The sequence below is a fragment of the Carettochelys insculpta genome, chromosome 2, assembly GCF_033958435.1.
Source record: "Carettochelys insculpta isolate YL-2023 chromosome 2, ASM3395843v1, whole genome shotgun sequence".
NCBI classification, from domain to species: Eukaryota; Metazoa; Chordata; order Testudines; family Carettochelyidae; genus Carettochelys; species Carettochelys insculpta.
Window position 1 is genome coordinate 83,892,032 of NC_134138.1, and position 18,469 is coordinate 83,910,500.

General features: G+C 38.0%; 1 protein-coding gene across 4 annotated transcripts in view; it reads left to right on the top strand.

Moving 5' to 3' along the window:
* Positions 1 to 17,955, top strand: part of LOC142009349 (desmocollin-2-like) — a 36,335-nt gene extending 18,380 nt beyond the window's left edge. Inside the window, exons 9-17 of one of the 4 annotated variants that reach the window (XM_074987248.1) lie at positions 864 to 1,049; positions 3,953 to 4,212; positions 4,316 to 4,449; positions 6,693 to 6,908; positions 9,224 to 9,451; positions 12,634 to 12,755; positions 14,199 to 14,426; positions 15,560 to 15,605; positions 15,686 to 15,817. In XM_074987248.1, the coding sequence (XP_074843349.1) occupies positions 864 to 1,049; positions 3,953 to 4,212; positions 4,316 to 4,449; positions 6,693 to 6,908; positions 9,224 to 9,451; positions 12,634 to 12,755; positions 14,199 to 14,426; positions 15,560 to 15,595 (1,410 nt within the window). In that variant the 3' untranslated portion in view covers positions 15,596 to 15,605; positions 15,686 to 15,817. Of the gene's footprint in view, positions 1 to 863; positions 1,050 to 3,952; positions 4,213 to 4,315; positions 4,450 to 6,692; positions 6,909 to 9,223; positions 9,452 to 12,633; positions 12,756 to 14,198; positions 14,427 to 15,559; positions 15,606 to 15,685 lie in introns of all 4 variants that reach the window. The other 3 variants (XM_074987247.1, XM_074987250.1, XM_074987249.1) reach the window with 3 other exon arrangements.
* Positions 17,956 to 18,469: the final 514 nt, after the last annotated feature.

Consider the following 18,469-nt stretch of genomic DNA (forward strand, 5'->3'; position numbering starts at 1 on the left):
AGACAGACATTTTATGAGCAGCACATTCATTAGAAATGGAAGAAAATTAGATAAGTGTTTCAAAACAATAGTGTATGTGCATACTTACTGTCCTCTAATCTCATGACTTACTACATGCCAAATTTAGATGGGTTTCCTATGGAGTTACAGGAGAAGTTCCTTTTTACAAAGGAAGCCAAGAGGCTCTAGGGACTCTGTTTCTCCAAGAGTGATTCTCCCAGTCTGTTTATCCCTTCCCCTGTGTCACTGGTCTCCAAATATATTTCTCAATTACCTTTAATAACAGAGTTTAACTGTGAATTCTTTCTCTGTTATCTCATCCAGCCAGACTATCTAAGGGCTTGCTTACATAGGAAGTTATATTTGTATAAGGTAAAATGTAAATTTAAGCTGCTATGATTATACTGGTATAATTCATTACCAGTGGTGTTTTATTTGGGTACAAGAGTGCCTTTTTCAGGTTTAGCTAATGTCGCTTTGGTAACAGTTGAAACTGTAAAGCTGCTGTGGTGAGTGTGTAAGAATTGTTTTTTCTTTCTCAAAGGAAGTCATTAAGTCTTTGTAGTTGGGAAGGTGACATTCTTTATATGAAATCTTGGCCCGAGTGAAGTTAATGGAACTAAGAGTTCAACCAGAGAATTTTGCCTGCAATTACAGAAAACCATGCTGAATGTTTCACTTACAGAAGAAGCCAAGAACAAAACAAACCCAAGAACCAAAATCTCATTACCAAAGCTTTACACTTGCCATTAGATTTAAGTAATTGAATTTAAATTTAATATAACTTTCTTTACTGACTATGTAATTGATACTGTATTTCATATGTATTTGATTTAAACTGTAGATAATATCATTTATTTCAGTATGAAATAAAAGTACTTGAAAACCGAGTGAATGTGGAAATACTGAGAATTCCTTGTTTGGATAAGGACGAACTTAACTCACCTGCCTGGTGCTGCAAATTCAGCATTGTAAAAGGAAATGAAGATAATCATTTCACTATTACAACAGATAAAAAAACAAATGAAGGGGTATTATGTATTTCTAAGGTAAGCAAAGATGAAAACATCAGCCAAAATCTTGGGGTTTTGTTATGATGTTTTTTTAATACCAACCTAGTTTTCTTTTAGTTGTTGTTTTTAGGTATAAATGCTGCTTAATTAATTACATTTAAATATCTGCAGGATTGTCACTCTGCTTCCTTCCCAAATTGAATGAACACATTTGCCTGATACTTCTCCAACAATAGAATTTTTCTGGAAAAAGTATAGCAAATTGGATAACATACTTAGTGAGATTTGACAAAATGTGGGGATACATTTCTCTTTTTTTGGATTTTCCCAGCATTTTGGGAGTAGGGGGTGGATTAGAAAAGGGGATGCATTTATTTTTAATTCTGTAAAAGTGAGACCTAAAATTCCATATTTGGTTTAATCTGGGTTTGAAAAAGAATAGGATCTTTCACTAGTTTGAAACAGGACTACATCTGCCTGAAGCAGGAACATTTTTTAGGTCACACCAGCAGGGTCTACATGGAGATATCAGAGCACAGTGTTTTGTAGTGCCCTGCAATTCAACATCCTGCCCCCCACCACATAGTCTGGATTTTGACATTCCTGTAAAATCTACATTTAGACTAAGGAGCTAAAGAATACAAAATACCAATGTGTAGGTTTGCAGGTTCACATCCCGTTTTATTAAGTGTTGATCTTTCTTCCATTTAAGTCAATGGGAGCTGGCTCGGGCTCTTACATTAACTCTGAAAGTTAATATAGTTTAACGGATTAAGTGAGGTCTTAAAATCAGGAAGTCTTGAGTTCTTATACTGTCTCTCCCAGTGACTATGGTTAATGCTTTGTCTTATCCAGTATAATCTTTAGCTACAATTCATAAAATTGCTGTGAAGGAAGGAACTACGTCCTCCCACATTTTACAGTTGGGAAACAGAAACTCATAGTTTAAGTAAGCCACCAAAAACCTTTTGTTTCTTAACTATATGGGTTGTTTGGAGTGTGTTGATAAATGATTCTTGCCTTTCTACCTATGTGTGACGATGTTCACCTTAGTTGCTGTATATGTGTAGGTCTGCTAATACCTAGTGTAGAAGAAATCTATTTTACTGACAGGCAATATAAGATAACAATGTAAGAACAGCCATACTGGGTCAAACCAAAGGTCCACCTAGCACAGTATCCTGTCTTCTGACAGTGGCTGATGGCAGGTGCCCCAGAAAGAGTGAGTAGAACAGGTAATCATCAAGTGATCCCTCACCTGCTACCCATTTCCGGCCTTGACATACATAGGCTAGGGATACCATTCCAACTAATTTTGGCCAATAAGGCTATGTTTAGATTGCAGGCTTCTGTTGGGAGCCCAGAAGTGTCCTGACAGAAGTCTGTTGCTCTGGGAGCCTTCTGCTTCATCCTCGTTCCCTGGGGAAGAAGCGGGGTGTTGGCAGAGGGCATTTTCCAGACAGTTGGCCTTGTGTGAATGGGCCAAATGCTGGGAAAGCCTCTCCTGACAGAACTGTTGGCAGAAGATATGCAAATGCTTTGTGCAGTTTGCTTGTCTTCTACCAACAATTTTCAGCAGTCTAGATATAGCCTAAGTATTGATGGATCTGTCCTCCATGAAGGGAGGATCACAATTTCTCCAAGGCAAGACCCTTAACCTCTTTTGTGTTTCCATTTCGTCATCCGCTTTTTAATTAAATTAAAGGTACCTGCTGAGGTGGACAGAAGGTTAATAATTGAAAAATTGAATCTTGTTATGTACACTGGCAAGTGTGGGTTTGGGTAGCTTATTGAAAAAAATATGATTTCTATTTTAAATGCACAGCATCCTCCTGTGACCAAAGTATACCACTCATTTGAAGTAGTAGTGGTGGGCTGTCACTTTCTATTCTCTAGGCCACGTAGGATAACTGTTCTAACAATTGGGCTACAGCTAGTGAGGAATGTATTTTAGCTTAAGAGCTAACACTGTGCTCTTCCCATAATGTCCATGCTTGCTGTATGGCTTCATCATATTTGTCCTCTTAAAAAGAATTTTATGTTGGAAAGGATGGGGTAACCAAACGAAGCATTTCAAAGATACGTTTTAAATCAATGTTTATCGATATCTCTGAATGTGTACTGCAACCTGATGTCTTTATTAGTGTAAAATAAAAGGGAGGGTTACCCCTTCTGAAAGGCAAGAAATCCCCATTGTGTGGGCAGCATGGATGCCATGTATTAAAAATAACCCTGTGTTATGCCAACTACACTGCAAGTTCAGAGTCTCTTGCTGTGGTTGAATTCTCACTATGTACCCGTATGCATTTCTAATATGAAGGGATTCATGAATTACAACAGCAGGAAAGAAATTCAGCACAGATTCTAGGAAAAAAGTTAGGGCATTTCTGTGCTCAGTAGCACAGCTATGATGCTGCATATGTGCTTCCATAGTATAGATGCTTCGCACACCGATGAAAGGAGTTTTTCTACTCATGTATGTAGGCCACCTCTAAAGGAGGCCAGGATGATGGGAGAATTCTTGGACATTAGGTCAATCTACACAAAGTGCTCAGGGTGCAAAATTGTTCACAGTGCTGAGTGATAATAGCTGGAGCAATTTAATTTTTAAGTGTAGACCAGGCTTCAGTTACAGTAATAAATCTTATTTAATTTCTGACTTGGGGTGGAGAGCAGCCAAATGTAATTGCAAATAAAACCTTGCTTTATGGTGCTCCTGTGCCAAATTAGGGATACTGCAACTTTTTCTGAAATCAGATGGTACTTAGCACTTCTTGGAAATTAGGCCTTTTAAAGGCTTCTCACATTGAATGCCCGAGAATTGAGGCATCCAAAATAATTCTTCCTTTTCTACAATCATGACCATGTATGACTTTTGGCTCTTTCTGCTAATAGAAACTGGTTTTGGTGAACTTACTAGCCCTAAATTTATTTTACAGGGATTGGACTACGAAACTGGCAATGCGAGGATACTTGAGATTACTGTGTCTAATGAGATGCCTTATGCAGCAGTATCATATTCAAAAGTACATGTCCAGGGCATCTGTAATGTTAGAGTCATTGTACTAGATGAAGATGAGGGGCCAGTATTCAACCCTTGTTTGTTAAATATGACGATTAATGGATGCCTCGCAACTGGAACAGTGGTTGGCAAACACTTAGCTGTGGACCCAGAAACAGGAAATAGTGAAGGCATACGGTATAAATAACTTTATTTTACCGGGTTTATTAAGTTTACAGTGTTTCGGGGTCTGAGGAGATAAGCACTTGTAAAATTTTAAAAACATTTTTATGTTTACTAGTTATAAGATAGCACCTGACCAGTGCAACTGGCTCACCATTGATGAGAACTCAGGTGAGCTCAAAACTGCTATACGTTTGGATGTAGAAATGGAGAAGCGGCAGTGCAACATTTCAGTCATTGCAACAGACCGAAGTGAGTACCAAATGCTATACATAATCTATTTGGTCTATAAATGAATTACCTGTGCTTGTGTGTGTACACAAATATTCTTAGATAAGTGTGACATTAAACTGTTTTCCTGGGAAGCTGATTATCATGGAGATGGGCTTTTTATCATTGTGTTCATTGGGAGTGGTAATACCCCTCACCTGACAGGAGAAAAATAACAACAGTCATCCACTGGGCATGGGGGCAGCTTTTGTTGGCTTGAGCAATTGCATACAGCAGTTAGGGCCAGAGTTCGAAAAGTATTCATCCTTCACAACTGGGGCCAGGCTTTCACAAGAGCTCAGCTCCCATTTCACATGCTTTGATATTTTTTAATATTTTAAATCAGATCATTTTCACTGGTGAACATTTCCCTCCCTCTCTTTTTTGCTACTAGATGGTAACACAGACAGTTCATGAGGTTGGCTGTCAGGATGGGTGAAATCAGGCTGTCATTCTGTAAATACAAAATCCCTGTAAACCCTGCAGATCTTATTTCTAATCTTCTGTTTGACCCTTTGCTGTCTAACTTGGAAGCATCTGAGTAAAGAGCAATTTTAAGAGTAACTTTGATTTACAGTTTTCTGTTATATTTGTAATGTATTTCTTCTCCAGTACCCTAGTTTCATCTAGATTCTGCCACACGTATGACTATAAGTAGGATTTATTCAGATGAGTAATCCCTATTTCACCTGGGATTACTCAACCAGACAAATAGTATTCATCATACCAAAGGGTTGCAGAATGAGGTTCTCACTGTAAAACAGATTTTCGTTTTTGAAAATTAACGTTACATTTAAAGATTGTACAACTTATATGTACTCATCTGTAGCCTTTGTTATCTTAGGAAAAGACATAATTGAGATAAGCTAAGGAAAAACACCCTTTTTGTTGCCTAAGTGCTTAGTATAGACAATAGATGGTCAAGGCAAATTTAGTGATTTTTAGCCCAAATAATTGAGTATTTTTGTTATGACAGTGTGAGTATTGTTAAAGGCATTGGAAACATACATTTCATATTGAAAGCAAAAAACCATTGGACCTGATGGCAGGATCAAGCCCTTATCTTTTAAAACTCAAGTTGCTTTGTATGCAGAACTGTTCTTAAAAAGTTTAACTCATTTTCAGTATTACTTCTCACATTTTGCAGTTTATTGGCATTTAGTATTTTAGTTTTGTTTCAGATTATATTACACTGTATAATATGTAAATTCAGTACGACCAGATACCTGTAAAAGGAAGTGGTAAGAAATAACTAACCTTTAGCATTCTGCATATGTTAGTCCTAATAATTTCTGCTGAGGTCACTAGATAACTTCAAGTGTTGACACTGTTTCAGGAATTCAGCTAGAAGGAGGATTTTACTGCCTTTGGTGGCTGTCATCCTAAGTCTCTTTTGCTAGGTCGCTGGTGCTGTTGCATTGCAGCAGCCCATCACTGCAAGCTGATGCAGAGGAAAGCATAGGGACAATAGAAGAACTGCATGTGAAAGAAATTCACATTGCCAAACAGGACCATAGCCAGCCAAACCAAGTGTGCGTATCTCAGCTTCTGGAACTGCAGCCTCCTGGTGCATCATGCTCCAACTTTTGTAAATACCATAATTTAGTTGTGATCAGGATGGAGAATCTTTAATGATTTAAAACCAATGTTGGAGACTTGAGACAAAGGCAGGATTCTTTCACACAGTTTTGAAATAACCCGTAGAATTACCTGCATTGTATAAGATCTGAGGATAATTAAAGACAGGGATTTATCATTGAGTCATCAATTATTCATTTTTCTTCTGTAGAGGGGAGATAAAGCACATGTCACAGGTCTCCCTGCAGCTTTGTTTTTGGACATGGGGGAGTGGGGAGGAGCCAGCAAGGGATAGATTTTTCTGTGGAAGAGCTGAGGTGTGTAAGAGAGTAACACTTGAACAGCTTTTTCTCACCTATCGGATGCTACTCTGCCTACTGCCAGAAATGCCAGGTTCCCCCCAAAACCTCCCAGCAAAGCATTATCTCCTGACTTCACTTCATGGTCCTCTGCTTACTGAGCTCTCATAGCATCAGCCAAGGGGGAAATGGGTGTTCCTACAAGCTGGGGGTGAGGTGGAGAAACTCCCCTTCTGATTTTGCTTTTAAACTCTGGGTACTAGCATGTATGCAACAAAACCACAATTTTAAAACTTGGAGAGCATTAAAAGTTAAACAGCACTGTAATTTATTATTTCTGTCTTCTAGCTGGTAAAACTGGTACAGGAACAATATGGGCTACCGTAGGTGCTTGCAACCGGCATGTCCCCCGTGTACCTGTAGATGAGTATACAATATGCAAGGATAGAAAACCAGTTTGTATTACTGCAGTCGATCCTGATGAGCCTCCAAATGGTCATCCTTTCATATTCCGTATTACTGAGAGGGCTATTGATTCAGCCTGGAAACAAGAACTACGTGACGGTATGCAATATTATGTATTAATAGTCAGATTTGTTGTATTTTTTTTGGTGTTCAGTTTTGTTACTTCTTTGTGTGAGACAGACTTGCAAATAAGTATTCAGAGATTAAACACACTATACCAGAGTCAGAGAAAGCATGCAAATCCTCAGACAGGAAATCACAAAGCAAGAAAGAAACAAGTATGCTCAAATAGAAAGGTACAGGTTTTTTTAAACTTAAAATACATCCTTCAGAAAAACAGAAGTCCAATTCTAGTGAAGCCAATACAGAAGACCATGGCAGGCAAAAAGTATGCATGTTAGGAGTAAGAAAAGCAATTTTGAAGAGCAAATAGCCAAATATCTGAAAACAAAGAGGAAGATTTTTAAGTATGAGAAGCAAGAAGACCTGTAAGAGATGGTTCTATTGGACTACAACAGAGCAAAGAGGACAGTTAAGGGAGAATAAGGACATGGCAGAAATGCTACAGTTTTAGCATAATTCTTCATCAGATAAGGCAGCTGTGGAATCACTTACTCCAAGCTAGGGGCAGATCAGTTTCCTTTGTAATCCCTGTACAGAGAACCTTTAGTACAGGCCAGCATTGCCCTGACATGTGAAGCCACATGTTTCCCTCCTGCACAGCCTCCTCCTCCCCAAACTTGACACATGTCCCATTCCCCTGCTTACTTGCATTCAAAGTCCTGTCCCCGGTACTCATTTTCCTTGCTTGTTGTTTCAACCATCTTCCCTTACCCCAGCTTACTCCCTCCTTCTCCAGTGAGTCAAATGCACAGATTACTTCACTTTTGACCCTTTCTGCACTAGATCATGCTACCGACAAATCTTCATTATTAAGACATCTGTGTTGGCCCTCCATTCTTCTATTAAATGTTGCCTGTTTTGTCATATTTTCCCGCAAGTATGAGGTGTTTTCCCCTCCTCCTGCGAGGAGCTCTTCATAAACATCTTCAAAGCCATTTCATACCTTCTTACTTTGAAATTGGAGGTCCAGAGAAGAACAAGAATAATTAAAGGTCTAGAGAACATGAGCTATGAGGGAAGACTGAAAGAATTGGACTTGTTTAGCTTAGAAAAAAGAAGACTGAGAGGAGACATGATAGCAGTTTACAAATACCTAGAAGAGTGCTAGAAGGAGGACGGAGAAAAATTGTTCTTCTGAGGCTAACACAAGAAGTAAATTGCAGCAAGGAGGTTTAGGTTGGACATTAGGAAGAAAACTTCCTGACCGTTGGTGTAATTAAACATTGGACTAAATTGCCTAGGGAGGCTGTGGAATCCCCATCACTGAGATATTTAAGAGCAGATTAGATAGACATCTATCAGGGATGGTCTAGAAGATGTAATTGGCCCTACTGTGAGGACAGGGGACTAGACTCAGTGACTTCTCAAGGTTCCTTCCAGTTGTAGTGTTCTCTGATTTTACTGTGCCTTAATTCCAGAAATTTGATTACTTAGGAACTTAGTTTCATTCTTTTACTAATCATTGCATTGTTTCCCAGAAGGACATCAAATTTAAAACTAATACAAAGAAATAGGTACAATAGAAAGTTAACATCAGACTTGCTACCAAAAAATATGAGGCCAAATACTTGGAGGGATTTGAAATTTATATTCAAAATCCAGATTCGTTAGACAAACTGAAATATTTTATAATATACATTTCAATGTCTCGAGGAGAGCCAGCCAGTAACTGAAGGGAGTTATGAGGAAACTTCTCTAGCGGGCATCTTACGCATTGCAGTCTAAAACTGGTTTCTTGCATCTTGTCCTACATGTCTTACAACATCTTGCTACAAAGTACTCACTACCTGGAAAAAGATGCTGAACTGAGACTGCAAATCTAATTGATTTATGACACATCCCACCTTAAGAAATGGAGGGAGATTGAATATTACCAGGGATTTCTAGAAAAGGACTATGCAGCTTTCACTTTTCATTTATTCTCCTTAATCATTAACTAAGTGCACTTAGAGAAGGGCCGGAAGAAATATTTTTTGTTTTCCACGTCAGCGACAAAACTTATTTGTATGGTACAACACACAATAACTGCTTTCTTGTCCAGTAACTGAAAGCTAGAGAATTCAGCTCCAATCCTGAAAAGAGGTCTGTGTGGGTAGTCCTTTGCCCTTGTCTCACTGCCTTCATTTAATACAAAAGTGGCTTCAGCAGGACTGCATGTACTTAAGTAATATAGTCCATCTGCATGTATTCCTTTGCAGGGTGGCAGCCTTTGAACTTTCTTTTTTTGTCAGTTACAAGGAAAGGGTAACTATTGTTTAACATGCAACATTGGATTTCTTTTGTCTTTACAGGTACAACTTTATGTATTTCACCAGCTGCTAATTTGCCATTTGGAACGTATAGAATTCCTTTTGCAATAATGGATAATGGAGGAAAAGAAGGAACAAGTATAGTTAATGTTAAATTTTGTAATTGCGTTACTCCAAGGGATTGCGTTATAAAGCAATCACGTTCACCATCTGTTACTCTTGGTGTATGGGCCATTCTTGCAATGATTCTGGGAGCACTGTTATTGCTATGTGAGTATGTTGGTATTTTTGTATAAAATCAAAAATACCCTTTTTAAAATTAGATAGGCTGTTGCAAAATTGACACTCCTCCTCTATTAAGATTCTTATAACTGGTATCACCACAGTATCTGAGCAGCTTTTAGAAGGGCATTAAATGATGTGATTAATATCTGTCACTAGTGGTTCTTTTCCCTTTATTCCTTATTTAGTGGAAAGCAGATGTCTGTCTTGGGCTTTTGTATAATTATTTTGTGGCTGTCATGCTATTTAAAATAGTTTAATGATTAATTGGACTGTAAATATAATAAAATGCCATTTATTTGAATATTTTGGATATTTTCTACTTTTTAAAAAATACTGATTTCAATTACAACACAATACAAAGTGTGCAGTGCTCACACCATATTTATTTTGATTACTAATATTTACACCATTTAAAAATGAGGGAAATTCTGTCCTGAAAGTTGAACTTGCAGGAGATAATGTTGCCCACTTTTTGTTACAATGTCACCTGAAAGACAGAAAAGGCTTTCACGTGACACTGGTTTAGCCTGCATTGCAAGATATTTGCATGCTAGGTGGGCTGAAGATTTTTCTGTCCCTTCGTACTTCAACCACCATTCCAGAGGATGTGTCCATGCAGATGGCTAGTTCTGCTTGGTATCAGTCCAAAGAATTATGAAGTGATAGATTTTCATGTTCATCATGTAAATGCCACATGCAGCCAGATAATTTTCGTTTTTAGTGGTGTAGGTTCTGTAGTTCCTGCATCAGCACTGCTCTTTTAAGACATCTGAAAACATTTTTCACATCTCATCCCACTCAAATTTTGGAAGTCACTTCAGATTCTTAAACCTTGGGTTAAGCGCTCTATCTGTCTTTAGAAATTTCACATTGGCACCTTTTTTGTTTTTTCTCAAACCTGCAGTGAAAGTGTTCTTCATTCTCAAAGCCTGCTGTAACACAAAATGTATGGTAGAATGCTTGGTGGACTGTCTTCTGCCAAGAAGTTTGGTCACCAATTTAATGCATTATTTAACTAGCATCATTAGCATGGAGAAGTCCTCTGCATATGATGATTGAAGCATAAAGAAACATGACTCTCTCATGGAATTTAAACAACTTGTTCATTGCCTACAATAGTGCCATGCAAACTCCTTTTCTGACAACCTTGTAAACAAGAAGTGGGTAGCATTTTGTCCTGTAAATGTAAACAAACTTATTTGTCTTAATGATTGGCTGAGCAAGTAGTGGGACGGAGTGGACTTGTAGGCTTTAAAGTTTTATACTGTTTTTAAGTGCAGTTATGTAACAAACAAATCAGCATTGTAAGTTGCATATTCATGATTGAGCATCCACTGCAGTACACTTATGCAGTGAATTGAAACACTTGATCATTTTTACAGTGCAGACATTTGTAATAAAATATTAAGTGAGCACTGGTATTCTATATTGTAATTAAAATTTTGTTGCAATTATATTTGTATTCTATGTTGTAATTTAAATTAATATATTTTAAAATTTAGAAAATACCCAAAATACTTAATTTGAACTGGTATTCTATTACTTAATGTGATTTTAAAGCTGTATTTAATCGGGACTGACTTTTTTAGTCCTAGAGGGTGGTTTTTTGAGTTAACTGCAATTCATTAAAAGCCCTAGTCATTTTATTGAATTTATTTGTATGTTAGCTATGCTATTTGTTCCTTAACTAAGTCTGAAGAAATGTAACTTGCATTTGGAACAGGCATGGATGAGGTTTGTGGCAGTAGTATTAAATTCATGCAAGTTCTTATAAGGTTTGAAATTAGAAAGTGCTGTTGCCTTCACAGATGAGCTTTACTCCTGTAGTGGACAGTTTGATTTTTGCCAGAGATATGAAGTCCTCTTCCTGCAGCTTTATGCAACATATATATTGTGTGCTTAAATCACTGAGGTGTGTTAAAAATAGGGGACTGAGATCTTGAATGATATTTTATGAGAAGCCAGTACAGTGAATGGCAACAGTCTTGATGTGTTTATGTTTCTAGGGAGGCAGATTATCACATTGGCTACGTCTACACGTGCACCCAACTTCGAAATAGCTTATTTCGATGTTGCTACATCGAAATAGGCTATTTCGATGAATAACGTCTACACGTCCTCCAGGGCTGGCAACGTCGATGTTCAACTTCGACGTTGCTCAGCCCAACATCGAAATAGGCACAGCGAGGGAACGTCTACACGCCAAAGTAGCACACATCAAAATAAGGGAGCCAGGCACAGCTGCAGACAGGGTCACGGGGCGGACTCAACAGCAAGTCGCTCCCTTAAAGGGCCCCTCCCAGACACACTTTCATTAAACAGTGCAAGATACACAGAGCCAACAACTAGTTGCAGACCCTGTATATGCAGCACGGACCCCCAGCTGCAGCAGCAGCAGTCAGAAGCCCTGGGCTAAGGGCTGCTGCCCACGGTGACCACAGAGCCCCGCAAGGGCTGGAGAGAGAGTATCTCTCAACCCCCCAGCTGATGGCCACCATGGAGGACCCCGCTATTTCGATGTTGTGGGACGCGGATCGTCTACACGTCCCTACTTCGATGTTGAACGTCGAAGTAGGGCGCTATTCCCATCCGCTCATGGGGTTAGCGACTTCGACGTCTCGCCGCCTAACATCGATTTCAACTTCGAAATAGCGCCCAACACGTGTAGACGTGACGGGTGCTATTTCGAAGTTACTGCCGCTACTTCGAAGTAGCGTGCACGTGTAGACGCAGCCATTCTGTACTAGGAGGACATTCCTCAGGTCTGATAGCTTCATAGCGAAGTAGATGGTATTTGGCTTAGTCCGAATGGGAAGTGACAACTTGTTTTCCCTCTTCCTATTGAGAATAAAAACTTGATATGGGAGGACAGTATTTACAAGTTCTAGACTACGGAAGGACATGGTCACCAGAAACTCTTTAATTCACTAACTACAACTGGTTCTTTTTTTATCAAAACATGTTTTGAATTTAAAACTGATGTTTTCTCTCATGTATCCTCCATATTTAAGGTAGTTTCATCTAACTAAAGTTTGTACATTTCTAATAATTTATATATTAATCATTTTCTAATAATGAGAAAATGTAAAATTAGAAAAAATCAGAATATATGGATGTACCTTCTACTCAATATACTTTTTTTCTTCATTTTATTTTCCATTATGTAGTAATCCTGGTTACACTTTGCAGCTGTTATGGCAGGAGGACAGTGAGTAAACATGTGACTGATGATTTAGCTAACCAGAACTTAATTATATCAAACACAGAAGCACCAGGAGAAGAAGTGATGGTGAGTTGTGGATTTATTTATTTAACTATAAGAACATGGAATGAAGGTATTTTAACATCACAGTGTGACATGGAGACCCTTTGTGAATCAGTAAGCAAAACAATAGAAAGATAGATTTATGCGTTAGGAAATGTATGGTTTGCAGAGCATTTGCAAAGTGTGCTTCAATTTTTAAACAGATACATGGGCTAGATAGGAAAAGGGGTAGGCAGCTCAAATCTTGGTGAGGTGGTAGGTATGTTTAATAACAGAGGGAGACCTGTGCTGTGGGGGGCAGAAGAGTCTCATAATTCGGGAGCATTGTCATCCATAACCTGGAATTGAATCCAGGAGTCCTGTCTTTACATTCCCCTGCTGTAAGTATGGGAAGAAGTATCAGAGGGGTAGCTGAGTTAGTCTGTATCTTCAGAAACAAAAAACAAAAAGAAGTCCTGTGACACTTTATAGACTAAAAGATATTTTGGAGCATAAGTTTTTTTGGGCAAAGACCTGCTTCATCAGATGCATCTGTTAGTCTGTAAGGTGCCACAAGACTTCTCTTTGTTTCTATCGGCAGAAGCCCACTGGCAAATACTGCCTCTTCCACTTCTAGTGGCCGGTCTGCACAGAGGGTGATAACATGCAGAAGCTGTTACTCTATTGGCTCAAGAGGTTCAAACAACATTAAAGGTGTAAAATCAAGCACTCTGGTTTAAAACTCTCTGGATTCAAATGTATAACCATGCTTTGTCTGGAGGTGTGGAGGGGTGTTACATTTGTACACAGTAGCTGTTTTTTCCTATTAAAAATCACCTTAAATCTTTCATAAGGTTCAAAAAGGTAGAAAATGTCAGATTTATGATTGCCGGTGTAACCTCAAATTGGCCTCCTTGTGCTTAGGCATTTTGAAAGCTTTTTAATGATGTGATTATATACAATTTTTTTTCCACAGGACTCCAGCCTCATTCAGTGCAAAGAACTGAAATGCCCAAGGGAACACAATAAAGGTTGCACAGATAACCATAAATTTGGCTTTGCAATTTTTTTAGTGCTTGACTTTGCAACCTAAATAATGTTGTTTTATTGTTGTAATACTTTATAGCATACTAGCAAATGCTCTGTAATATGAAAGTATCAGTGCTTTTTGCTTCCCAAAGTGATCTTTGTAAATGGCTATCTAAACTCTATGCATTTAAGGTCTTCAATTGCTCATGATTTATGCACATATTTCTTTTGACATCAGTGAGCATGCTCAATCTGAATTAAGTACAATGCTCTATGCAAACAGAACTGAGACACTTCAGTTTAAATACCGAAAGGTTCCAAGACTTTTAACCTTTCAAAGTTGTGTGTTCAAAAGCAAGGATGATGATAAAGAAAAGGAAATACTTCTTTGTTAGAAATTTACACCTGAAGTAGTTTGGTAAGATTTTCCCCCACCACCACTATTATCTTTGCTTTTAGGATCCAAATATAATTCCTCTGCAATCGGCCACTGTAAATTCTTGTGATCAAGGGGTTGGCATGGGCACAGTAGGACATGAAGTAACAAGTGGGGGACAAAGTTTTGAAATGTCCAAAGGAGGACATCAGACCCTCGAATCAGTCAGGGGATATGGACAGTCCATGATGGAACAAGGCAGATATTCCTACTCAGAATGGCAGAATTTCACACATGCTCGCCTAGGTGAAGTAAGTATTTTGATATGTATTGTGCTTTTTGAATTTATAACCGTTTCTCCCTGGCTCTTCTCCTCTGTGACTGTTAGGCCACTTTTTGTTTTGGTGCATTTGTCTTTGGGGATAATTGGATATAGTTAAATGATTTTCTTTTTCTTTTCTATTCTATTCTATTTTTTTTTTTTTTTTAAGCAGAACTATTTTCCATTTAGTATGTAACAATTCTGTATATGAACAGATATACTTGTTTTGGTATAACTGTCCAGAGCATTGATTTTATCTAAATGCATCAATGCAAAAACATTAACGCCGCATGCACATGCTATGCGTGCTGCATGTATTGCTGCGAACATTAGGAAATGTGTGTATGAAATACACCAAAAAACAAGTTTAATGTATAGGGCCATACCAATTTCACAGCTGTCAAAAAGGGGTCATGGACCATAAAATAAGCCCTTCCCTGTGAAATCTGATCTCGTCATGCTGCTGAGACCTTCAGTCATGGGGTCTCCTCGCTGCAAGTCCCAGCTGAGCTGGGGATCGACATCTCCCAGCTCATCCCCTATGCAGCTGCTCATGGATGTATATACGTCTGAGTGCCATGCAGAAAGCTCTGCGCCTGGGCATCAGCCCTGGAGGTTCCTGGAATTAAAGGTGTGTTATGGAGGTGGATCTGATCTCCTGCTTCTGCTGGGAGCACCCCAGCTGGGCTTCTAGCTGCAAGTCTTTCCACTGCCAGGCTGCCTGGGGGAGCACTGCAGGGGATGAGATCAATCCACTTCTGGGTGCCTTGCAGGGCTGCTTGTGGGGAGTGCAGAAAGAAGATGAGATCAGACCCACCTCTTGCTGTCCTTCCGGTTGGAAACTGCATGGTCACACTATAGAACTTCACCGTAGAATTTCAGGTGTAAGCATCTGAAAATGTGAAATTGACCTATTTAAAACACGCTGGCTGTGAATTTGGTAGGGTTCTATTTATGTGTAAATCATGCTTTTATTCTTATTTTCAAATGGATTTGAGTTGTTTTAACAGGTTAACCAGTTTCTTCACATTTTATTATTGTGTGATCATTAGAAAATTATTTTTGTTACTTGTTTTATAGTATGAAAGATATAGACCAATCATGTGCATTTTTTATATATAGGAACCCATTAGAGGACACACTCTGATTAAAAATTAAACAATGAAAGGTAAATCAAAAATTATTTTTATGCCATATGTTTAGGATAACAGTTTAAGAAAACTAATAGTATATTTTCTTTTTATGCAGAAGGTGAATATGTGCAGACAGGATGAAGAAAATAAGCATTCTGAAGACTATGTCCTCTCATATAACTATGAAGGAAGAGGATCATTGGCTGGTTCTGTAGGCTGCTGCACTGATCAGCAAGAAGAGGAGGCACTTGACTTTTTAGATCAGCTTGAGCCTAAGTTTAGGACATTAGCAGAAACATGTGTAAAGAGATAAGTGCGTCAGTCTGAGCACTGCCATCTGTAAATAACTGGGGTTGTCAGACTTCTCAGAGGATAAAATATTTTAAAATTGGAATGTAGCTGGTTCTGCTTTTTTCTTGCTAAGGGAAATGGTTTGTCAACAATATATTTAGGGTTGCTCTAAGTATGCAGATCTTGCATAAATTTTGTGGTGCATAATAGATTCATGACCTGTACTCATTGCCTATACCTTGACATTCATATCTTAGATGTTTTTCTTAAAATTATGTGAATACAATGATTCTGCATTCTATTTAGCATTCTACTTTTCTATTGTGTTTACTTTTAATACAAGACTTCAGTGTATGTCGTATTTTAAGTATTCCTCTTCAAATTATTCTTTTATTTGTCTTGAGAGGTAAAAAGCTTTATTTTATTCTTTTGTCTTCAGAGGAAAAATAATGGATATCAAAATAACTTGTTTTAGTGTCTTACCTGCATAAATGGAGATCAAGACTTCGATTTTACAAGTAAAAGTTCAAACTAAGGGACTAGATGATTCCATGGAAAGAAGCATTATGCTAGATGAGAGAGAAAAACGGAAAAAAACACCATGTACTGTACATATGTAACAATGTTCAAACGTATATTTCCTCCTATTAGACTAGTACCTGCTAAACTTACTCTGTCAGGGGATGTGGAGAAGTATTGTATGCAAGCACTTTAAGTAATATGCTTGGAGGTTGTGAGTTCGGGCCATAGGAATAACAATTTTAATGCAGATGCAATAGAATAGATCCCTATATTCTGAACTCATGTCCTGCAAGACTGTTAGCTTTAGTGTTATAGCTAAACTTTGTACCTCATCTGTTTGTGAGCTTCAGTATAACTGCATTAGAGGTGATGAATGCTGACTACAGTTTTATACTATATGTCTGGCCATGCCTACTATAAAATCCAGGTTAGGTATAGGTCACTGGAGAGGAAGAGGACCCTAAGGCAAAGGAAGCAGTGACAGATGAAAAATAAATCATATTATGGAATCATTGTCATTTCTTTCTCTGAGTAGAAGTGACACACACTATAACATGAAACTGGACACAGACAGCATTGATAAAATTTTATCATTAAAAAAATTCAAGCATGATGCTCACTGTTGTGGGCAGTAAATACCCTACTATTTATTTTAAATGGTTGCTATTTACAGGTAGAAATATAGACAGATCTCTGAGGAAGATTAACAAATGCATTGCTCAAGCATATTCAAATACTTTTACAATGTATTTGTGTATATAAAATTGTGACTTTGTGATTGTGATAGTAAAATATAAACTACCAGTTCCTGAATTCAGTAAGTCTTCAGCTGGTTAACATTTGCTCTCCTGGGTAGATTGTTCATCTTTGGTATGCTCCTAGGTTTCTTTTGTGCATTAACATTTCCTTTCTATTTTAAAAAAAGAGAAACTTCAGGGTGTGTGTTTGTTTTTGCTTTTTTTGTACGGCTACTTTTAGGATTTGCTCTGTAAAGATATGCCTTAGGATGGAAATTGTTTTAACCTGTATTATATGACTTCAAAACACATTTTATGTATGATAACAGGGTCATGTTACTTTGTGTGGAATTCCCATGGTCCAGTCAGTACAAAACACTGTGGCTGTGTCTACACTAGAAGCATCTGTCGACAGTGAAATCTCGACAGAGCCTCTGTGAACAGATTGCATCTACGTACAACTTGCTCTGTTGACAGGTATATGCCAGAGTGCACTGCCCTCTGGTGCCAGAAAGTGGAATGGCAGCTCTAGAAAGAGGACTCCTCCGCAACCGGAAGCCCTCTTTGTCGACAGAAGCAGCAACAGTGTGCTTCTGTCGAGAGATTGATATGCCTCAAATTTTTGAGGGATAGCACTGTCGAGGCAAATGCAGAGTTCTATCGAGAATCTGTGGACAGAATGCTTTTAGTGTGTAGACGCTCCCTGAGTTATGTCGACAAAACTCTCTAGTGTAGACCCAGTCTAGTTGTCTAAAGAATTGCAAAAGGTAAATACAAAGCTTTACATATAAGCAATATTTTTAAGATTTTGTGTGTGTATATGTGTGTGTGTATATATATATATATATATATATATATATATATATATATATATATATATATATATATATGTGTGTATATATATATATATATAATATATATATATATATAAAAAAAAAACAAACTTCAGAATATTGTTAATAAGATCTAGTTGTGATAAATAGTCTTCACAAGGCTGAAAATGTCAGATATTTTAGATGATCAGTGGCCTGTTTATTTGGCTGTGGAGCTGAATTTCCACTGAGAAATTTCCACTTCCAGCACTAAAGGCAAGACTGTCACTGCAATCAAAAATTTTAATAAAATATAAGGTATTTCGAGGTGGTACAGTAAAAATAAATCCTACTGTCATTGCTGTGCACCCACCTCAGTGAGTTTCTTTGTATATTAATGGCCGGGTTCTCAGCCAGTGTAAACTGGTATATCTCCATTGACACAAATGGACCTATGCTGACCTCACAACAATTGAAGATGAGGCCCTGAGGGACATACTAGCCTCTCTCTGTTTTTGTATACAATATCTTCAGTGT